The 25,905-nt window shown below is 34.5% G+C and overlaps 1 protein-coding gene across 7 annotated transcripts in view; it reads left to right on the top strand.

The window, feature by feature from the left end:
* baiap2a (BAR/IMD domain containing adaptor protein 2a) overlaps positions 1–25,905 on the top strand; it is a 220,629-nt gene that overhangs the window by 73,378 nt on the left and 121,346 nt on the right. For all 7 annotated transcript variants that reach the window (XR_012400583.1, XR_012400584.1, NM_001040245.2 and 4 more), the window contains 1 exon segment: positions 10,186–10,272. Coding sequence is in view for 5 of the 7 variants with exons in the window: in NM_001040245.2 (NP_001035335.2) it covers positions 10,186–10,272 (87 nt within the window). In the remaining 2 variants the exon portion in view is untranslated.

Here is a 25,905-nt window from a genome sequence, read left to right on the forward strand (position 1 = left end):
CTTAAGCTAAAGCTTAAGCGTCCTAAAGTATTACTGTATTTCACAAGGATTCTGACACAACAACGCGAAGCATACGCTTTCGTTGCGTTTAATGACACGCTAAACTTGAAGGGCTCATGCTGAAAGGCAGAGTAATGCCCTGTCTTTGACAGCTCGCGACTTCACCAGAGACTTTCTGAGTACATTCACATAAGACACCAATACTCCGATTTTAATATGATTAAGATTATACTCTTATAAATATTCTACCGTGTAGCCTAAGCAGTGATTTTATTACCTAAAAGGAACACCGAGTTACGAAATGTGGAGGATTTTCTTTCTGTTCGCCATGCGGTATCAACTTACAACAGGAGTCGAAAGTAAAAAATGAAACACCCGAAATTGCATGAAACTCTGGATAACCTGGTGATGCGACTAATTGTTTTATACTGAAACTTGCCTTCAAAAAGTGCTTCATTTGCCTTATCCACATTTTTTGCATGTTAAACACACGTCCACCACAACAGGAAGTAAAAAAAACCTGCAACTGCGTTAATTGCGTTAATTTTTTTAACGCGTTAATTATTTAAAATTAATCGCATGCGTTAGCGCACTAATTTTGACAGCGCTAAAATTATATAAAAAAAATATAAATATATATATATATATATACATATATATATATATATATATATATATATATATATATATATATATATATATATATATATATATATATATATATATATATATATATATATATATATATTATTATTTTTTTTTTTTTCCTTAGAGACCCTGTTAGTCCTGGATCGTGTCTGTTCTTGGACTATTCCATGCATTGTACTGTAAAACGAACTGAAATAGAGGTTGCCAACCCTTTTTTTCGGGAGGCTCCTGTTTTAACATAGAAAATCTTTAAGAACCCCAAATTAAAAATAAAATTAAAAAACCTAGCAGACAAGAGTTTTTTTTTATTATTATTTAATTTTTTTTTTTTAAACAGTTGAAGAGTTCAGATGCAAAAACCTCTAAATGCCACCAGAAATTTTCCTCTAACGTTTGCGTTTTTCTCAGCCTCCTATGTTTATGATCAGTTGTTTAAAGGCAATAAAAATAACCTGTTCTTTGCAATGAGAGCAAAATTACTGAAAGTCGACAGCCTGAAAAAAATGGTAATTTTAAATGCACAAAACCGTGCCGTCTGAAATTTCCATCTAAACTCTTTAGTTGCTAGGTTTTAAATAATCACAAAAAAAATGTAAAAAATTCATATATTAACAATGCTAGCCAAACTTTAAATTTATTTAATTTGATAGACTTCCAAAAGTATCTACTAAGATTTACTGTTCAAATAAAATGTTGTTTTGTAAATATACTTTTTATAAAATGCATTGTTTCTTTTTATTTTGTATGTTTTGTTATAATAAAAAAAACAAGTAAACAAAGTCATTTTAGCATTAGTTAGCATTAGACAACCTGAATGAATTTGTAGGTCCACTTTTTGACAAGGTTGATGCTTACAGTATGTGATGATGACTTTAATTGAATTACATAGAAGGGAAGAAACTCTGAAAGAAATTTGCTTACTACTGAACAATAATTACCTCAGGTTTTTCAAGTAGTTGTAAATAGATACAATTTTAACCAACTGTTTTTATTATTAAAATTATTTGTCTGCAATTTGTTTTATCATAAGCTGGTACAGTATGTTTCAATTGTACTTAAACCTTGGTGACCCCTCACAACCACTGAACCATTGGTCTAGAACGATCGATTTACTTGGGTCCTAAAAACTTTCCCAAATGAAACCAGAGAGCAGAAAAAACACAAACTGTCTACCAAGATGTCCTGTTGAGCCATGTAATAGTGTTGTACTGTAGTGACAGTCTGCAAGGAAACAAGCAAATCAATGGATACTGTTTCAATTTATCTTCAAAAGGAACAGATGAGAGTACCAGCAGTTTATCTGAGTCTCTAGTGCTTGAATCATTCCCATTGCTGTGAACAGCAATACAGAAGTCCTGAACTTTCTTCAGAAGCAGTGGGATGTGTGATGTTTGTTTTTCAGACTGGTTATAGTGTTAACATTACATAACAGTTATGTAGAAATTTTTTGTCTAACTCATGAAGACACTGAAGAGAGCACTGATAGCAGTAAGGATGACTTGAAAGTAGGGCTGCACAATATATTGTTTGAGCATCTAAATCACAATGCGAGTATGCATAATAGTCACATCGCAGGATATGCAAAGTTAAGTTCTGAATATAGATGACCAGAATCCACAGGTCAAAACACATAAGATTTGTGGAGACACTGCAGAATTTAAAGCATTTTAAGAGAACATAAACTTCAAAAAGTTTACAAAAATAAATGCAATGGAATTATTTATACGATGAAGACTGTACAATGCTCTTTTACATTTACTTTTTTTTTTTGCCCCAGAATACTGTTTGACACTTCCAAGAAAACCATAAATTACTGTTTATATTACAATAACATTTGCTTCATTGTTTATTTATGACTGTAGTTTGTTTATTATATGTATATAGTGAATTACATATATTAATATTTCACTCCCATACACATCATCCCAATTAATCTAAAATAATTACTTTCCAAATAGAGCTATTTAAGTCATGTTGTCACTTTCGAATTATTAGGTTCAATCTAATATTTTTTTCACAATTGAGTTATACACATATTCTTATCAAATGACACTTTATTTACATAATGTAATGTTTTTGTATAATTTGTTTTACATTTTAAGACTTTATAGGTAAAGACTTTTTTTGTTTGTTTTTTAGATAAAGTCAAACTCGATAAGGTTCTTCTGTGAACTTGAACAAGTAAAAAAAAAATAATAATAATTATCAAGCATCAACATATTGTTACAACACTAATGTGATTTTTAAATTAAGAGCTTCTATCTGCATTTGCCCTGTTTTGTTTACCCCAATTTGCAAATGTAAGAGAATTTTGGATCTCTGTCATGTTGATGTATGAAAGAGAACTGTTACACACATATTGTTTGCTATAAGCAATGCAAACAACTTTAAGCTCAATATCTTAAAATCATTTTGTGCGTAGTTAGAACCTTATAATTTTGAGGTAACGATGTGGTGGCAATGTATTTATATCACAATATAAATTGCTGGGGAAAAAAACAATATCAAACATTTTACAACATAATGTATTCAAAATATTAGTAATCTAAATCTTAATAACAAACAGTTATGTTACTGTAAGCAACCATAAACACACATTATTGTGTAATTAAAGCAGTTACTCTGCTCTTCCATCCTTGGCCCTTTTTGAGACTAAAAGCATGAAGTTAATCAATCTGTGTATTATCTTGAAATAATTAACTTGTAAAATAGGAATTTGAAATAAACCTTTAAAAACAACTCGTATAAACACCTTAATCATATTATTGTCATATTATCACATCATGTTGTCTTAATGTGATTAAGGTAAATGATTTGATTACTGACATCCATGTAAGAGTTTTCAATAGCCCCTTTCACACAGTAATACTAGTAAATATCCCAAAACTTCTGACTTTACCGGTAAATAAAAAAAAAACGTTCACACAGGCAAGGCCGTTCTGGAATTTTTCCGGAAAAGACCATTCACACATCCATTCCAAAATAATGGCAATATCTAATATCATTAACCTCTAAACGGCTGCATGTGTATTTGTAAACATAGAAGGGGTCTGGCTTTTGTTGATGATTCAACTTTTATTCAAAGCTTTTGCATTCATGCAGCTGCTTTGTCCCGCTTTGTGCGCGAACCACAGCAAAATGTTTACACAGTTGACTGCATTACAAATTCTGTGTATGGATAAGTATTGTGAACATCTTTGATGAAAACGTATGAAGGAACACTTTCGCATGCCGAGATGTACGTAATATGTGCGTGTGCTGGGGCTCACCAGAGCACTCCTTCATGTGCACACGAGTCAAGCAACTGAAGCAGAGCTTGAAGGTATACAAACAGCAGTTTATCATAAGCATTTTATCGATCGTTTTTTAGACAGTTGGCACTAGGAAGTAACATAAACTTTTTCTGACTAACATCTAGCGACTAATTGTGTCTTGGAAAATATTCAAAGGCTTTTATGTACATAAACGACATGCATATGAATGCTTTTGAATTTTCCGATTTGCTGGAGAAGATGTCTCATCTTAGCCCGTTCAAAAGATGAACGCACTCTTTCAGACAACTTTTCTTTTGCATTCACATAGAGCATTCTGGCAAATTAAGGTAATGTTACAAATTCTCTTTCTGGAAAATTGCCGGAAGTAATTTACTGGTATTCAAAAAGGGCCTGTTCACACATGATTCTTTTTCAGAAAATTACCGACAAATATTGGTATGTGTGAAAGGGGCTAATGACTGGTCAGAGACAATCACAAATGCCAGCATCATTAGAGTTGCAAATTGAGATGAGAAATTCATTGCTTTTCTGGCTAGTTCTCACTGTTAAAGCTAACAATATAATTTTAAGGCTGCATTGAATAGTCAGCCCTACAGTATTGCTGGTTCGCACAACTAAACTGTTTTAGTAACACCTTAAGAAAAATACACCTGAAATGGCAGCATTGTGGTTAGTAGAAGAGGTGCAGATGTTCCGCTTGTTGATTGTCGAGGAGTTGGTTGGGATGACCCAGAATGAAAAAAGTTTGTCAGGAAGTCATGACTGTAGAAGCGATGAAATATAGCAATAGTCCCACCCACTAGAAGCAGCCCTTAAATGCAGTGGAAATGCAAACCGAGATGAGCAAAACCTCATCCTGTACCACATCACACCAGGCAGTGGAAAACTGACCAATCAATTCAATTCAATTCTGAATCAATTCCAGTAGTGGGAACTGCAAAACAGACATACCAAAGATGCAGCGATTTTGTAAAATGGCTGATCAGGCTTAACAACATATAGAAAAGTTACTTGATCATTTATTTGCCAAATCAGGATGGTTTGCAACAGACTAGTTCATCTGGCTAGGACAGAATTCTGGTGGAAAACACTTTTCTATTTAACTGTTCAATGCTTTTTTCAATAAAGAGTCCCACTAGTCCAATGGAAAATATTGTCCCAGATATCTCATATTTGCGCTCAGTTCACATTCCCTTAATAGAGAGACTTATACAGTGGTGTACTATATAAATGCAATGGGGAATGATTTCCAGACACATGGCTACAAACGCTTCATTATGATTAACTAGCTGTCTGCGTTGCAAGCACCTGCTTCTTGTATTTACTTCAGGAAGTAGATGTCCTATTTATAAATCTGGTGTGTTGTGCAGATATTGCATTGTATCAGATTTTAATCTGATGTCCAGGAAATGCATATAAGGTTGGGGTCAGTACCTTTTTGTAAATGTAGTGTAGTGCAATTTTCAAAGTTATTGATTTTATAGACAGGTCTTCACTTTATTGAAGGGGTGGTCCACAGTGTATTTTTAAAGCTTAGTTATATTGATAAGATGCAAAGCAATGTCTGCATATATATATATATATATATATATATATATATATATATATATATATATATATATATATATATATATATATATATATATATATATATATATATATATATATATATATATATATATATATATATACACACACACACACACACACACACACACACACACACACACACACACACACACACACACACACATATATATATATATATATATATATATATATATATATATATATATATATATATATATATATATATATATATATATATTCTCTATATATATATATATATATATATATATATTCTATATATATATATATATATATATATATATATATATATATATATATATATATATTCTATATATATATATATATATATATATATATATATATATATATATATATATATATATTCTATATATATATATATATATATTCTATATATATATATATATATATATATATATATATATATATATATATATATATATATATATATATATATATTCTATATATATAACAAAATCCCGTTATCATAAGAAAATACATTTTTGTAAAATAACTAAGTTACATAGTTATTTTTATCCCTATTATATATATATTAGGGATGTGCGGAGCAGCCGGTATTTGTATTTGTTGAGGGGGGGAAAAGTATTTGTATTTGTATTCGAGTAAAATTCAAATTGGCGCAATTATATATATTTTTTCTATTACACTTCTAATTTACGTTATAGTGAAAGTATTGTTTAATTATACCCATTATATAAATTATAGACATGCAATATTGGTTGTTGTTTTTGAACTTGTAAGATACATGGACTGCTCGCCGGCCCTGCAAGCATTGCTTGACATGAATGAATCTTTTAACAATATAACTGTGATGTTCACACGGATATTGTCTGATATTGCACTGATACTTTTGACATAGCACTACTGGTCTCTACTCTCATAAGTAGCGATATTAGTTTACTTGGTGCAGACGCGTTTGCGATGGTGTACGTGGTGTTAAATTTTACAAATAGCTGCCACTTGCATGGCAGATAGCATCTGGTGATTCAATGAAGGATTAAACAGAAGCTCTTGTGCTAGATGTGGCAAACAGTTACCTGAAAATTCCATCCCACAGACTTTTCATAGCGAACGTGAAGCCAATGGAAATCTTTTATCCACTCTTCGAAAAGTGTAGATGGTGGAATAACATTTAGCACATGATCACTACTAGGATATGTCATTATTTGTAACTTTAGATGCCATGGTTTCTAAAACAGAAAATATGTCAGTGTAATTTTCATTCTCATCTTCAGCGCTTTACGTTGACTGAGTGATTGACAGCTGATATTAACCAATCCATTCGCGTTCAGTTCTAGAGCAGTAGGCCAATAAGAAGAGCGCGAAGACGGGGCAAGCATTACGAACTTGGCTTTGTTTACTTCAGCAAGTTGACATAACTACTGTTAAACCATTATTAAGCACTGCATTTCACATTTAAAGTGCAAAGATGCATTCTGCGTGAATGTCTCCCAAATCTACGCATGTGGTGAACATTTTGCAGTAAAAACTTGTCGCACACAACAATTTATGCACAAATGCCCCCAACTATATTTTGAGGTTGCGTAGATAACATTTCGGGTGCATATGCCACCAAAACGGTCGCAATTTCGAGCCCAAAAAATACTTACAACATGTGGCTCACAATCCACAGCTTTGTCGGTTGGAGGAGTTTTTAGCTGAATTTCCTACCAAATGCTAGCGCTATATCGTGTTTTTTATTTTATTTTATTTTTTTATATAATTCTCTGGAACATAATTAAAATTAAACTGTAAGCACTTCTGCCTTTGTGTTGTGTCCTTTGGAAGCCCAAATACAGAAACAGAAGAAGCTCTGTGGAAACTGAAGCATTTTAAAAGCATTTTAGCTTTCTCTGCTTTAACATTACAGTGCCTCTGGCCATGCCCCTTTCGCAATGCATTGTGTGTACGCGAGGTGAATGCACATAACCGGAAGCCCTGATGATCACACTAGCCCAGATGTATTCTTTTGTAGTCCCCAAATGTGTTTGCTGTATGCATCGCTAAGCTAACTCTGTAAAAGCCAATGTCTCAATTTGCATTGAACTTTGAGTGTCTTACTTTAAGAGATCTTATGTTCTCATAGATAAACTGAATGCTTTTCTTGCGAGAACAGTTAAACAGACCATCCGTGCAAGGATAAAGAACGATTCAGAAATTCAGTTTTAATTTCCACTTTCCAGCTAACAAATAAATGAACAATAATAACAAAGTGTAGTTAAAAAACTGAGTTTTATCCAAACACGTGCTTTTCCTATGCCCCATATGGTGATGCATATCTCCAAAACCCAACAGGAGGACAAATCTTGACTTGTTTTTATTAAAACAAATATAAATATGCATATAATAAATAATTCTGCTAACAATAATAATAACGTTAAACAAATGCAAATTGTCATAAATAAACTGAAAAAAAGCCCCCTGAGATGAGGCATGGAGGTAGTGTTTTTATATTTATGTAGAAATGAATAATCAATAATAATTAATCCTTTTTTTTCATATGTAAATATACTTGTGTATTGCTGTACATCCTGTGTGTATTAGGCATCGTGTAAGTGTTTGGACCTGCAAAGGTGAATAACTAACTGGACTGGATTTTAGACCAACTTTTAGTTGGTCAATGGCGCCGTCCATTTCAGTTTCTTAAAATAGCAACACGCCACACAGTGGCACAAATGGATCTACTTTTTAAACAACATGGCACAAAACAAGAAAATTGCTGTTGCTCTGGTCTGAAAATAGCAACAAACTGCCCCAAAAACATCTTGCGCTGGGGCACTTAATGATTTTAGAATAATTGGGTTGATTTTGTGGGGCAGTGCATCTACATAAAATATGATAAACACATTTTAAAAATAGATAAATAGAAGAAAGCTAAAACAAAATTAAATGGTGCTTTATAGTTTTCTGGAGAATCAAATGTAAACGGTATAGACTTAAATATTTTTTTTTTTAAAAATCGACAAGCCTTACAGCCACAAGCCTTAAAAACACAAGCTGATAACTTAATGTTCACTTGTCAATATTTCCACAATGATTTGAACTGTAGTTTCTGGTCAGCTATAATCCCAGCTCAATATTGTATATTTTGTGATGTAACTATTGCAGATACATGCATTGCTATATAGATACAATAAGCAGCCCCTGGGAATACAGGTTAGAGTTTTGTTGTTTTTAATGTATTTCTGATCAAGTTAATGGAAATTTGGTAAATCAACATTTACAGACCCCAAACTTTCGTGTTGGTTTATGAATGTACATTATATGGTTGAATAGATGCATAGATTTTAATCAATCAATCCATCCATCCATCCATCCATTAATCAATCAATCAACCCATCAATCTGTCCATTAGTTCAACAATCTGTCAATCCATCCATCAGTCCACCAATCTATCCATCCCCCATCAGTCCATTCATAAATCTATCCATCAGTCCATCCATCCATCAATCTGTCCATTCGTTTAACAATCTGTCAATCCGTCCATTCATCAGTCCATCAATCTGTCCATCCCCCATCAATTCATTAATCAATCTGTCCATCAATCCATCTATTCATTCCTCCGTACATCCATCTGCCCATCCATCAATCTGTCAGTTCGTCCATCTATTCATTCATCCATCCAATCTATTCAATCCATCAATTTGTCAATCAGTCCATCCATCTGTCCATCAATCTGTCCATCCCCCATCAATCCATTCATAAATCTGTTTATCCATCTGTCCATCAATCCGTCTATTCGTTTGTCTGTCTATCTATCTGTCCATCCACCAATCTGTCCGTCCATTAATCAATCGGTCAGTCAGTCCGTCAATCCGTCCATCCATCCAATCCATCTATCAATCAATTTGTCAGTCCGTCCATCCATCCAATCTGTCTAATCCATCCATCCATCCATCCATCAAATCCATCCATTCCACCAATCAATCAATCATACTGACTGTGATGTTTATGGCGTCTTAAAGACTCTGATACCTGCTTGATACAAAACCTGCATGAAAGGCATGAAATCTCATTTAAAACACATTGTAACTGTCAGGATTTTCTTGCTACGTTATCCCACCAACTAGACCAACACAAAGCCAGTATGAACCAGACAAAGCCAGACCACTGTGAAACTTTTTAGTCTATACCAAAAACTCAACACACAAACAATCAAACGCAAGCATTTTCTCTCTCTCTCCCTTTCCTGCACACAAGTGGAAATCCAGGGAGAGGTTTGGAGATAATGATATTCTGTTTATTCTTTTTCACCGGAGTTGACATTTTAAAACCGTAATGAGGCATGGGATTGAGAAGCGGTGTGTGAGTGAGGGAGACAGCTGGGCTGGCCTTGTAAAGGCGGGAAGGAAAAAAAGGGCCAAATTTCCGTAGTCACAGGAGGGCTATCTTTACTCTTTCTAAATGTATTTCCTGTACAACTGATTGTGTTTCCTGTTGTGTGGCAGCTTCATCTAATTCTACAGTTTTTCTTCTTTCTTTCTTTCTTGCCGCTCGTTACCCTTCTGGACTGATACCAGCTTGTGCAGCTGAGAGTAATCCCATCCTCGTTAGGGACCCTTTGATCGTTGAATTTACTGCTGTAATGAGAGCCTAGAATGCTTTTGACTCCATTTTATTATTTTTTTTTCAGGTGTGACGTTTGCAGCAAAGGGCTATTTTGATGCTCTGGTGAGGATGGGAGAGCTGGCCAGTGAAAGCCAAGGATCTAAAGATTTGGGTGAGTGACGCCGACCTGTTTTCGCCTCAAGGAAACACACAAACCATGTGACTTGATCCAACATGACACCACAAAGGCACTCGCTAATGGAGCCACATGCTCAGCAAAGTGCAGAAGTTGCTTTCATTAAACCCTGCTGTCAGAACATGTACCTCGCGAGATGCTTTTTACATAGTGCCTTTTTACAGTAAATCTGACTCACTTTATGTACCGACGTAAATTATTCCTTGTTTCACTCACTTCGATTTCTGGAGTTTGCGTGGAAAAATGAAGTCAAAGGGGCTGACGGTGGTGGATAGGAATTCATCTGCCATGCTGCGGGGAAGCTCGGCGATGCATCATTTATGATCAGTTTAAAAAGCGGATCTAGTTGGAGGGCTATAACTTCTTGAAATAGCATTTGGCTTTCTGCTAGAGGAGAGGCTTTTAGAAGTGTTGGTTGGTTCTTTGTTCTGCTGAGGATGTGGGAGTGGGTGTATACAGTACGTGACCCTACAGATGCTTGTTGCTGATGGGGAACGGCAGCAAGTCTCATTTGTATTGGGGATGTGATATCCTATAGAATATAGGCTCTGGTCGACTTTTGTTTTAGTTTTTTTTTTTTCAGTGTCAGTCTGACAATATTATTTGGTTGCTCTTTAAAAAAAAAAAAAAAAAAAAAAAAGATTCACACAAAATATACCTTACGGATGCATTTTGCTTTTTCAAGATAAACCTTCTATTATTTTTTTAATGACTTTATTGAAACTTTCAAATGAAATCACAGAGTTGTCATTGTTTTTATGTGTATTTAAGAACATTCTCTCTTGAGAATATTAACTTAACTCCCACTATATCTATTTTGGCTGCCCCCGACTCCTGGATCTTACATTCTGCTTCAATTATCATTAAATAATTTAGCCTAATTTACTAGTTTACTGTAATTAGTGGCCTGAAACATTTATTTTTTTGTATTAATACAGTTTTTTATTTGTTGTTTTGTGCCTTGTCAACATGTTACATTAATTATAAAAAAGGCATAACAATCTTAATAGTGCTGAAAAAGCATGTGACTTTCTCCAAATGTCACTTCCACTGGTAGGAATCTCCGGAAGTCATTAAGGCAAATTATTTATTCTTCTCTCATTAATTTGCATAACATATTTAGCATACACCACTTTAAGTTGAATCATTTGTTAGTGTGATATTTCTGTGGATTTCTCTTTTTTTTGACATAATGAAAATAAATCTTGAGCTAAAGTACAAAATGGTGGAAATCTCTATTACTTTAAACTGATTATAAACTAGGGCGAGGCAGTGGCGCAATAAGTAGTGCTGTCGCCTCACAGCAAGAAGATCGCTGGGTCGCTGGTTCGAACCTTGGCTCAGTTGGTAGTTCTGTGTAGAGTTTGCATGTTCTCCCTGCATTCGTATATATATATATATATATATATATATATATATATATATATATATATATATATATATATATTTTTTAATATATATATATATATATATATATATATATATATATATATATATATATATATATATATATATATATATATATATTAGGGATGCGCGGAGCAGCCGGTATTTGTATTTGTTGAGGGGGGGAAAAGTATTTGTATTTGTATTCGAGTAAAATTCAAAATGGCGCAATTATATATATTTTTTCTATTACACTTCTAATTTACGTTATAGTGAAAGTATTATTTAATTATACCCATTGTGTAAATTATAGACATGCAATATTGGTTGTTGTTTTTGAACTTGTAACAAGAAATGTCATTGAAAAGAAATTAACATAGAAGCCATTATCTCATCCATGGTTAAACCAACAACTAATAAAATACCATTGTGAATATTATGAACCCCACCACCACCGTTCTTGTTGAAGGACACTGAATAGACAGAATAAAAACAAATAATACTTCAAAAAACTGTTTTTCTTCTGAAAGAACTACTTTCCAATGGACATAATTCCAAAAACTAAAATTAACTAAATAAATCTAAATAAAACCCTGCCTGGGAGATCTGGCAGAACACAAGTATTCTATATAATACTAAAAGATACAGCCCTGGCTTTGTCATCTGATGAAGAAGATTTTATTCTCTCTGTATGAAGTATTTTCTTAGTGTAAAGCAGTTAATTTTCTCTTCACAAAATTTGTGTAGTGTTTGCAGCAAACATGCCAGCATGTGTTAAAAATACTGTGTAAGATGAGTATGCCTGAACAGGAGCAACACTAGGAGAAGGCTGAGTGACTGATTGTGTAGAATAACTGAATATGTAAAGCGCTGATCATGTATGTTAAATACTTGTATGAAGCTATATGTGTCAGAAGTTAGAATGAGTAACATATTATTAAGTTATTATCCTATCATAACAATGTATGTAAACACTTAGTTCCTTTGCATAAGTTGCATCTATACTTTGCTGACATAGACCTGTAACATCTCTGTTGACATGAGCTAGTGGGCTGAGAGCCAAGAATAGCAGGACCCCTTAGACTAGAAAACCTATTCAAAAATGGTAAAGAGTTAAAAAGAGACACAAAGGGGTGTGTCATAAAAACCTGTATAAAGATTATGGAGAACACAGATACTTTAGAAGGAGCAGGAGGAGAATGCTATGAGGTCTGCTCAGCTCTTTCTCGGCTTTATTATGGAGAATAAAGTCTATTTTCTGATATTCAAAACCTCCTGTCTGATAATTTGTAATTGATGAGAAGTCGAAATTCACGAAACTGCCTGCCACAAAACAGACACAAAGTTTGTTTGTTTGTTTTTTTTATGTTTAAAACTGACTTGCTGGGGCAGAATGTGGCTGTGTTAATGGTTTGGTGCTTGTGGAGGATTTAGCAGAACATAGCTGTGCTGATTGAGGGGATTGATGCTTGTGGGGGGTTCACAGACAGTATCAGGAGAGGATGCTTTTAGTGCATGTGATAATACATTACATAGAAGGTTGCGCGGTGGCACAGTGAGTAGCACTGTCGCCTCTCAGCAAGAAGGTTGCTGGTTCGAGCCCCGACTGGGTTCTCCCCATGTTGGCGTGGGTTTCCTCCGGGTGCTCCGGTTTCCCCCACAGTCCAAACACATGCAATACAGGTGAATTGGGTAAGCTAAATTGTCCCTATTGTATGTGTGTGAAAGAGAGTGTATGGATGTTTCCCAGTGCTGGGTAGCAGCTGGAAGGACAGCCACTGCGTAAAACATATGCTGGATAAATTGGTGGTTCATTCCACTGTGGCAACCCCAGATTGATAAAAGGACTTAGCCGAAAAGAAATGAATAAATGATTATGCATAGAAGATGTTGACAGATGTTTAATATCTCTGCCTCTGCTGAATTCACTTGTGCACACATTATACAGTATCAGTTTGTTTTATCTGCAGCTCCACTGACTGTAAAAGATAATTCAAAGTTTCAAAGCTAAACAATATTGGCTTTGAATGGCATAAAAACCCACATAAAAAAACAACAACAAATAATCTCTCTTTTAATGTCTGTCTTACAATCTGTCATTTTCATTGTTGTTCAAGAAGTGAGTGCAGTGAATGAATTTAATTGGCTCATATCCATCATTTCGGGTCAGCAGTGTCACATACGCTGGCCCCGTTGCTCAAGACATGAAAGCAGTGTCTCCATTATGATTTCCACAGGGAGTTTCCAGCTCTGCGACGGAGTAAACTCCCCGCTCATGTATAACGCAATCAGCACAGCTTCACCTCTCATATGAACTCCCAGAAGGTATTAGCACTTAAAGCCCACTCTCTGACTCTCACTGCGAGTGAATCACACAGAGGCAGACAGCCTGCTGGACACACACTGCACAATGTGGACGTCTCTGGTTACACACTACATACAGTACACACATCTGATCATCTGTGCTGCGTCATTCACATTCCTGGACAAAAGACCGCTATGGCAACCATATACTCTCTGAAAAACATCATAATTAATACTTGGGCTCTGTCAATGTGTGATTACACTAAACAGAACAGTGTCATTGTTAACTACATTTCTTAACATGGGCTATTGTGACCATTCAAACTTCTAAATCATTTACAGATCTTACTTCATGCTGATTTCATGACTGTAATACATTATTAGGAATGTCACAATAATGTCACACAACACATAGACATGACCTCAATCAGTTTTGGTGATGCAATGTTGTCTCCCATACATAAAACAATTCTGGTAACATTTAACTGATTTTGCAACGTTTCTATTGGAAGTGTCCATGTCAATATGGTTAAAATAAAAACAACAACAACAACAACAACAACAACAACAACAACAACAACAGCAGCACTATAGTATTTACAATAATTACTGTAGCCATCATGTGAGTGTCTGACAACTGAAAATACATCAGGTAGTAGATATTGCAGCCGCTGGCATTTTTACCTGGCACTTTTTTTTTTTTGTTAACATTGATTATTATTAATGTAGGATATGTGTTTTCACATTTTGATTCCAATGCCTGATTATTAAAATGACTAAATTAAGAATTGTGTTGAATAAAATATTATGTGTTCTTTGGAAGAGTGTACTTGCATTGTGACAATATTAATGTTATTTTGGCATTGTCTAATGAGTGGCATAAAATGGTCCTAAAATGACAATAATATAATTTATTGCAAATATTTTAATGCAATATATCGTACAACAAAAACTAAATATGGTGACAGGCCTATACTTTATTAATATACATTGTTAATAATACATTGTTAAACAATTTACATACATGAACAATATGTGAGCCAATACCAAATGTATTAGTCCTACTTATTGTTAGTTCAAAAATTTAGTTTGAATTAGTATTTATATTAATTAGGTCTCTCACAGGTAATGTTAATTAAATCATCAAAATGATTTAATATTGAATATATATTTATATCAAAATAATTAATATACTCCTCCACCCCTCCCTCAATTAAGAAAATAAATAAATTTAAAACTTACAGAAAAAAAAAAAAAAAAAAAAAAAAAAAAAAAATATATATATATATATATATATATATATATATATATATATATATATATATATATATATATATAATTATTTTTTATTATTATGAGATGTGTTGACTTATATTAAATAAGAGAAATGAAAAAAAGATGGAAACTCGCATTTTATAGTGGTATAATGGTACGGTACCGTACAGTAAGCTTTTATGGCCGTTTTCACCGTCAAAAGGTACCAAAAAGGTACCATACCACTTTTTGGACTAAATGCACAACAAAAGGGTACTAAAAGGTGGAGCTAGATGCACAGCTGAATGCTATTGGTTTACAGAGAAACACCACTAGCGCGTGCAACAAACCAGGAGAATGAAAACATTTAGCTAAATAATATGATCAACATTTGTTGACACTGTGACAGAAACTGCAAGTAATGTCTCCGAAAAGATCTATGCAAACTTAATCCAGACATCCAAAAGTAAACCACTTTTACCATATCTTGTGCTCAAAAATGTAAGTAGCGCAGACTGTTTTGCACTGTCATTCTTTAATCCAGATCATGTGCAGGTGTGGCTTGTAAACCTGTGCTGCTAATCACCAGCAGTGTGACAATGACTCATTCTGCTTTGATTAAATTACGAGTGTGTACTTGTATGGACACACACACACTCATTAGCGCAGAACAGAAGCGTCTGCATTATGCATTAGCGCTGGAGAGCTCATTGCTGTGGATCTGGTAACACACACCTGACTGTGATTTTTGCTGAAGCACAGGTCTTGATGAGGACTTTCAGGTGTGTGATTAGAGGAGCAGCTGAGCTCTGCGGGAAGGTGTTTATGCAGGAGTTAAGCTCAGGACACACTGGGCACTGAGCAACAGTGCCAAAATTACACCAAAATGACCCTGCAGCAAATATGGACAACAGGATGTGATGTGATGTTGCACTCTAGACTTTTTTGTAACACAGTTTTTAATTAAAAATGTTAATTGAAACTGAGCTTATTACATAGTATTTACTTGTAATATGAACTGTATTTTACTGTGGGACAGTTATTGACAGTTGCTGTATTTTAATGTTGCATTGTGAAAAATAATATGTTTTGCTGTAAAGATATACAATACCTGTACATATACAGCAAAGCTGAATGGTACTTTAACTGTAAATACAATATTTTTGTTGTAATAGATTTACAGTACATGTATGTTACATAGTGAACTGTTGCATGTTACTATAGATTAAATGACAACTTGACTTCTAGTTGATCATTTGGAAAAGTGGCAATAGGTCTTTTTTTAAGATGATTTTTCAGATTAATCATCTGTTGAACTGCATCCCAATCATGACAAATACAGTAGAAGACCTACTGGAACCTGCATGAAATCAAGATTCTCATAGAAATCAGTCAAGTTTGGTGAAGGAAAAATTATGGTTTGGGGTTACATTCAGTATAGGGAGGTGAGAAAGATCTGCAGAGTGGATGTAAACATCAACAGCCTGAGGTATCAAGACATTTTTTTTTTTTTTTTTTGCTAAAATAAGCTTAATCTAGAGGCCTTTGTCTTTTAATATAAGCCACTTAGGATACCAACTGATCAACTAGTCTAGTTATTATTTGTTGTTTTTGGCAAGACTTTTGTAGTTACAGTCAGGATTAATTACCCTCTTTTGTTTTTTGTTTTTTCGTTTTTCAATATTTCCCAAAAGATGTTTAACAGAGCAAGGGAATTTTCACAGTATGTCTGATAATATTTTTTTCTTCTGGCAAATGTCTTATTTGTTTTATTTTGGCTAAAATAAAAGCAGTTTTATTATTTTTTTAAAAACCATTTTAAGGACAAAGTTATTAGCCTCTTTAAGGTTTATTTATTTTCAATAGTCTTCAGACCTAGTTAACCTAATTTATGTAGTTAAGCCTTTAAATGTCGGTTTAAGCTGTCTAGAATGTCTTGAAATATCCAGTTAAATTTTATTTACTGTCATCATGGCAAAGATAAAATAAATCAGTCATTAGAAATGAGTTATTAAAACTATTATGTTCAGAAATTAGTTAAAAATCTTCTCTCCGTTAAACAGAAATTAGATAAATAAATAAATAAATAAATAAATAAATAAATAAATAAATAAATAAATAAACAGGGGGTAATGATTCAGGGGGGCTAATAATTTTGACCTTAACTATATGTGTATATACAATATCAGGGCTATTGACAACTATTGAAACTATTAATTGAATTAAAATGATCATCAATTCAACTATTTTATTTTACTTCGCTTTTTGTCATAGCTTTAAATTTGGAATTATCAATACAAGTAAATGAAGCAATCACTTAAATAAATTTTCAAACATTAGACAGTTGTAGATGTTTTATGGTGGCTTTGCAGTTCAAGACAGAAGTAAACAAAATCGGCACACTAACACTTTAGCTCTCAAAAGACCATTTGAGTGTAACAACAACAGTCTTCATCCGGGCACACAGGAAATACAAGAAAACCTTAGATATAGCCTGCATCCAAAATTGCATACTTCCATGCTATATAGTAAACTATAATCTGTATGTGAGCCAAATAGTATTTCCTAATGAATAGCATTCGAAAACCAGTATCAGAGTACGAGAACTACCCGGATGACTTACTACTTTTGATGAGATTCTGGTCCGCATACGATACTCTATCCCATGATGCACCACAAGATAATTCTTGAATGGGAATGAAGAGACTCAACTTGCGCGAGTAGGTCATGTGATCATGTCAAAATAGTGGATGTAGTACATCCGAGTTCCATTCATACTAGTCTATCATACTGTATTGAACTTCTAACGGTCTAGTAGTACATTCCAATGCAGTACCTACTGAGTAATAGTCGATTTCTTGATTTTAGTAGTATGCCTGCCAACAATGATAACCCTAACTAAAAAGCCAATTTTGTTTAATATTGTCTTTGTGTTTACTTGACTGACATCTACCTTCAAGATATATATATATATATATATTTTTTTTTTTTTTTTTTGATTGTGCGCACACTGATTTCTGCAGTTTAAAAGTTTTTTTGAAACATATTTTGTTTGATTTTTTTTATTTTTTACTCAAAGTGCTATATTCCATTGACTTGAATTTCATAAATGAACAAGCAAAACAGTTTAATCTATATCCTGTGTAATCAGCATTCCAATTAATATTAGTGAGAATAAATTGATCAATCCCAATAAAAAATATCTACTCTAGTAAACTGGAACTTGTTGAGATTCTTATTTCAGCAACTTGATGTACTTCCAACTGAAATTGTATAATGAGTAGGCTATGGGAGTAGATTAAATAGCGAAGCTAACTAGCCCTAAAAAATAATCATTGTGAATTATGATTTACACGCTGACTGCAATCCACTACTGCATTCCATACTTTATACTGAGCAAAGAGGTCAGTGTGTGACATTTCGTTCCTCTGTTTGCTGAATGTCACGAGTGCATTGATCACCACTGTCAGCTTCAAACGCAGCTCATCCACTCGTAAAGTACCAATTATCTGTTCAGGCTTTTTTGCCTAATTGTTCCCTAACTCTCCACACCCAAACCTCTTTTGCATTGAGTTTTGCAGTGTGTTTTCCAGAGGGATAGCTCAAGGTTACATATCTCTCTCTCTCTCTCTCTCTCTCTCTCTCTCTCTCTCTCTCTTACTCTCTCTCTCTCTCCCTCTCTCTCTCTCTCTTACTCTCTCTCTCTCTCCCTCTCTCTCTCTCCCTCTCTCTCTCCCTCTCTCTCTCCCTCTCTCTCTCTCTCTCTCCCACTCTCTCTCTCTCTCTCTCTCTCTCTCTCTCGCTCTCGCTCTCGCTCTCTCTCTCATGTAAACACAGGACTCCACCTGCGCGTGAGAACAGATCAACTAGCACACATTGACTACTTAAATCTTGTGCTGCTCCATAAAATGACAAACTGGTCACTCACTGGAGCCTCAGGAGATAATAAAGAGCCAACTGTAGACATATTTTTTACTTGAGTAAATTTAAAAAATAAAAATGTCTGTGCTTTACTGGGAATTGTTATTTTAAGAAACAACATTTACATTTTTTTACTAAATCTAGTTGACTAATGTTGATTTGAACTGGAGAAATCATTACCCATTCACTTAAATGAGTACTTCTGTGTAAGTGTTAATCTCATTCAGCTTACTAGCGTCTGAAGTTGTGGATCAGTAGGTTGTGTACACTAATTTGTGCAGTGTTAGGGCAGTAATGAGCTTGGTTCACTTCACATTGGGGAACACCAAGTGTAACATGGGAATGTCGTTACTGTGCATCATCAAAACCGGAATTTATAAACAACAGCAGGACTAATATGTTAATTTAAATGTTTTTAATAATATTTTATGATAATTTTAAGCTTTTAATTTTATGGCTAACTGGTTGTATTGTTTCATATATCGGTACATTCCTACATTAAACTGTTTTAAATGTTTGCTATATTGCTGCCAACCTGTTTAGCTACACCAACCAAACAAGTCGATTTAAGTTAACTTATTACTTTTTACAAATTTAAGTGGATTGAACATTAAGTTGTCCCAAAAGAAACTCAAAAATTGTACCGTTTCAGCTTATGTTAAATAAGTAGTTTGAACAAATACAATTTTTAGTATATGTTCATTCATGTTAAATAAACAAACAAACAAATAAATTAATAAATAAATAAATACATACATAAATAATATTCTTTTTAGAAAAAAAAAACTGTCTCGTTTGTCATTACATTTGATGATTTGTTTCGTGTGATTCATAATTTGAAATTCAGACTGTTTGTCAAGGGTACATGGTGTGCATCACAGTTCAAAGTACATGGGACTTTTCAAGGTCCAAATGTTCCAGTACACTGGAAAAATTTTGCAATTTGAGATGGCACATAAAATGGCTGATCAGCCCTGATCATTGCAATGACTACTAAACACTGCTGATTGAGATGCACCCTAAGTCTCCCTTAATGACTCACTGAATCAAATGATCCATTCAGAGCCACTCCTCCTTTAGTGACTCTGATTCAAATGATTAATTTAGAGCGAGTCTCAGTTTAATAACTCACTGATTCAAATGATCCATTCTGAGCAAGTCTCGATTTAACGCACCGATTCAGATGATCCATTCAGAGTGAGTCTTTATTAACTCTCTGATTCAAATGATCCATTTAGATTAAGTTTTTCTTTAATGACTCTATCAATTAAATGATCCATTCAGTGCAGGTCTGCGTTTAATAACTCACCAATTCAAATGATCCACTTAGCGCAAGCTTTCCTTTAGTGACTCTTAATCAAATGATCTATTCAGAGCAAGTCTTTGTATAAGAACTTTCTGATTCAATTGATCCACTCAGAGCAAGTATTAATTAAAAGCGACTCTCTCATTCAATTGATGTATTCAGAGTGAGTCTCCACTTAACTCATCGATTCAAACAATCCATTCAGAGCGAGTCTCCATTTAACAACTCTCTGATTTAAATATCTATTCAGAGCGAGTCTCTCTTTAATGACTCTCTGATTCTAAAGATCCATTCAGAGTGTGTCTTCAAATAATGACTTGCTGATTCAAATTATTCTTTCAGAGCAACTGAACTGTGTTCCAAACTGTATGTGTGTTTATATATACTATGATAATATATAACCCCCAGAAGCAGTTTTGGCCCCCATTTTGAAATTTGTCATTCCAGTTCTCAAAAGTGCCCCCTTCAAAGGGCCCGTATGAAGGCGTTCAAAGGGTACAACTGATAGACATTTTGTACCTACATGATCCTTGGCACAGAGAAGTTGTTTTGTGTAACACACTCTGTTTCAATCTGAAGGGCTCATCTATGCCCTAATCCATTTGAACCTGTCCCGCTGAATAGGGATGAACCTTTCTGAATGGAGTCCAGTGATTGTATCCATGTGATGAATCACTGATTCAAATAATCTGTTTAAGAGTGAATATCCAATAAACTGATTCACATGATTCACATGATCCAGTCAGAATGAGTCTCCAGTAAATGATTCGATTTACAAATTAATTCAACATGAGTCACAAACTGGAGATCTTGTAAATCCCAACTATTGATGCTGTTACATATGGTAGTAATGGTGAATTGTTGTATTTCTAATTTATTTTATTTGTTAACCCTGGTGCTCTGTTCCAATTCATTACCATTTTATTATGTTTTTATGGATGGAAACTTTAAACTACTGTAAAATGCATCATAAGATACAAGACTGTGCCATTGAACTGTTGTATAAACCCAATATCACACAAGTAGCAGTGCAATATGGCTGTATATCAGCACTGGTGGGATGCTATCAGCACTGGAGGCCTGCCACCGCACGCAACATAGTTGTACAACAGTTCGACAGCACAATCTTGTATCTTATGATGCATTTTTACAGTAGTTTAATTCAGTGGATGTTTCCACCCTTTTGTATCAGGAACTACTTTCTTCCACCATTCATTTACATCTGCAGCTGACATAAGAACAGCAAAAGCCGTTACTAATTTACCAATGTCACTTTACAGCTAGGATTTGAAGGATTCTCTATCACATAATGTCTAAGGGTATGACAAAACACTGATTGTGAAATGCCATCCGTTTACAGAGATATCCCTACAGTCTATTAACTTTACAGTCTACAGTATTTCTCTGTTGCTGTTTGTATTGTGACAGGTGACAGGTGCCAGGTGCCCCGCGTTTACCCTGAGACTTTAAGGAATAAAAAAAGGAGACAGAAACTATTTCACTCTTCCTAATGGCTTTTATGGGTTTCTCACTACATGCATGCCAGTCAACGACAATGAGTAGGCAAAAGGAAACGGAAAAAAACACTCAAACATCTGTCACAATATAAAATGTTACATTATTGAAATAAAAGAATGATACAGTGGTAGAGCGACCATCACACACTTCTCAGAACTGAACTGAACTCCCATACATGCGTGCTTACATCTAAAAGGTTAAACAACCACAGAAATAGTCTTCTTAAAGGGGACATTCATACACAATGCATATCAAACGTTAAGCGACCGTTACAATATCACTATAATTAACCTTGAAAAATGCAGCGCAATCACTAACTTACCAGACTGCTGTTGTGTTTGCGTTAAGGAGGGATGAGACTTAATCCAGCTTCTCATTCACAGCTTTTTATTGACTCTCCGGTCCACCTTAAAAACCGCAAGGCTTAAGTTTTTTCAGCTTAGCGCTGTAGAAAACACACAACAGTTTTAATCGAAGCAAGGGCTTTTTATGCGGTTCTGGCACTATCTTGTGGATAGACAATGTCAACCCTCTTTGGTCTACTACTCTATCGCCAGCTAATGGCTGCCGACCCGCTGTCTCTCAGAAATTGTAAATATTTTGAAATAGGCACTATTCTTACATATAAACTGCAAAGTTGCAATCAAAACAAGTACATTCTTGACTAAAAAAATCCTCAAAAGTACAGTTTGTTGTCTAACAATAGTAGTATGTGTCAAACTGTAGCATTTCTGCTTGTTGTTGGCTGTATGTGGGCGGAGTAATACACAAATTATATTTATATTTTCAATATAAAAGGTAGTTGTACACTGTTTTATTTTTATAAAGTTATTATACTTTTTATCACAATGTCGGACATTTGAACGATTAGTAATAACATTGGCTTTAATAGTTTTTTTTTCTCCCTAGTTTACTCTTGTTGCCCCATTTACTTTTTGTTTACTGCATGTGGTTCTGAGAGCTGAGATGCATATTTAGATTTTCTCAGACACATCAAGGTAAGAGCTTAAAGGTCACTCACACTCTTACACACATACACACATTTTAATCAAAAGGATTAATGGTGCCAACGGATGACAAACAGTAAAAATTACAAATGCTACCTCTTCCCAATAGGGAAAACTACCAACAATCAAAAATGCATGATAATATGGTGTCATGGTTTTGTAATAATAAAAAACATGTGGGTATAATGGGAGTCAATGGGGTAAAAACAGCCATGAACAATATATTAGGGAGAAAAAAAAGAAAAGAATGAATGAATTAAAAACAATGCATCAAAGTTAGTGTTGTTAGACATGTACAAGACTTTGTTTAAAAGGTAAAAAAATAAAAATAAAAAAAATAATAATCCAGTCCACAATAATTTTTTATATTGAAAATATAATTAATAATTAAATTTTAAAAATTATTTTATATTTTCTCACTAAATCAGTGACATCATTTATGAATTTTTCAATTAAAGAGTTAAAATCTGTAATTTTCTAAACATTTTAGTAGTTTTGATCCGGACTGAGGTTGATTAACAGATTTATGCAAATAAAAAAGAAACTAAAGTTTATCTGATTACAGATAAAAGTGCAGATTAGTTCAGTGGATGTTTTCATGCCGAACATAACAAAAGGGTAGTAAGTCTGCCCAGACTGTATCATTGTATTTTTTATTTCAGAGTGTTTTTCAAAATGTGTATCAAAATATGATTTAACACCAAAAATCCTTCCACTAGTTGAAACACAACAGTATATTAGAGTTAAATGTAGGCTCATGTTTGTTACTCTTTTCACTAGTTGGCACTGTTTAATAATGATCATTACTAATCAGCATGCTTATCAGTTTTGGTAAAAAAAAGCATTATATTTTACTTAGAAACATATTTTTGCTGCTTGTTTAAACTACTTATCTAAAAAGAGCTAAATTAACATAATTATTGAAGTTTGTTTTAGACCGCTTATCTGTTATGTTCAATCCACTTAAATTTGTAGAAAATAAGTTAACATACACTAATCAATTTGTGTTTGGACAACATCAAGAAATTGAGTGGAACCCAGCCTTTTTTTACAGTGTTGCTAAGTAAATAAACGTACATCAAAAAGTACTTTTAACTTTTAATACCTTTTTTTTTTTTGACTCAAGTAAAATTGAAAATGGTGGCGTCATGATGGCACAACGGGTAGCACATTTGCCTCACAGCAAGAAGGTTGCTGGTTCGAACCTCAGCTGGGTCAATTGGCGTTTCTGTGTGGAGTTTGCATGTTCTCCCCGTGTTCGCGTAGGTTTCCTCTGGGTGCTCCAATTTCCCTTGCAGTCCAAGACATGCGCTATAGGTGAATTGGTGGGGTAAAATGTCCGTAGTGTATGTGTGTGAAATGAGTGTGATGTTTCCCAGTAATGGGTTGCAGCTGGAAGGGTGTCCGCTGCGTAAAGCATGCTGGATAAGTTGGCGGTTCATACCGCTGTTGTGACCCCAGATTCATAAATGGACTAAGTCGAAATGAAAATTAATAACTGAATAAAAATTGAAAATGGTAACATAATACTTTTACAGGAGTGATATTTGATTAGGGATTCTCTACTCAAGTGCTTGAGTGCTTGAGTTTATCTGCCGCTATAAAGTGGTTTCATTTACTCTCCAGATCACCAATCAATGATGAATGCAGTTCACTGTCATTCGGCGATGAACAGCATCTTCATTAGGTTTTGGAGATGTCCTGCACCACTGCATCCTTTATGGGCAATTTACAGAGCAGTGTGTCTGTCTGTCTTTCTCCGTGAGCCACGGGGGTTCGTTTAGAGACAAACTGTAAATGGTTCCCGCCTACACATGCTCCTGCTTTTCTCTCTCTTTCTTCGTTCCTTGCTGTTTTTCCTCATATTTCTCGCATTAAACGCCACGTTCTCTCACATACTTGCTTGCATAAACACAGTCACGCACTCTTTAGGTGAGCCTGGGTAGATTTTCGTGATGTCGAATGTGTCCTTGGATGCACAAAGCGCTCGCAGTGTAGAGCGTTCATTCTCATCTGAAAATGAACACTCACACACACACTCACACACACACACACACACACACACACACACACACACACACACACACACACACACACACACACACACACACACACACACACACACACACACACAACACACTATTCCTCCCCCTCTCTCATACACTCCCACACTGGCTGGTTTGTTTAGGATAATGATGCCCCTGTCACCACCTCCTACTCATATCCGCCCACGACATCTCTCTCTCTCTCTCTTTCTCTCTCTGTTTTACTGGCTTCCCTTTATTACATCACCGTGTTTCACTCGCACCCTCACACACAAACAGTGGTCGGACTGCTCGTAAACGGCACATCACAACACATTCACCTGTGTTTTCCCACCGCTGGTTTGGTGTCACAGCAGGTTTGGAGGAATTTTTTGGGGTCTCCGTTAAAAATATGTGTACACCACTTCTCACACAATACTTGTGATCTGAAGTAAACATATTTAACTGTAAATATTGCCTTAATCTAACCACTTTAATGAATTATTACATTTTAATTTATTCTGATGTACTTTCACTTTTAGGAAGGTTTCTAAATGTTATTAATCACACCAATGAATTGCAGCAGTTGTCAAATGATGTCTCTGTCACCTAAAGAGTTAGTTCACCCAGAATGGGGTGTTCTGTTATTAGTTACATTTCCTAATGTTGTTTCAACTCACAGATACCTTTGTTCATCTTCAAAACACAAATTAGGATAATTTAGATGAAATCCGGGAGCTCTCTTATGCATCACAGACGGCAAAGATCTCGACACATTCAAAATCTAGAAAAACAACCAAAAACTTTTCATATATTCCAACAATATTCCATGAGGATTCCAGGTGGTAGAAGTTCCAAGAACACTTGTGTGTCACAAAAACGGTAAAAG

The sequence above is a fragment of the Danio rerio genome, chromosome 3 (assembly GCF_049306965.1).
Source record: "Danio rerio strain Tuebingen ecotype United States chromosome 3, GRCz12tu, whole genome shotgun sequence".
Classification (NCBI taxonomy): domain Eukaryota; kingdom Metazoa; phylum Chordata; class Actinopteri; order Cypriniformes; family Danionidae; genus Danio; species Danio rerio.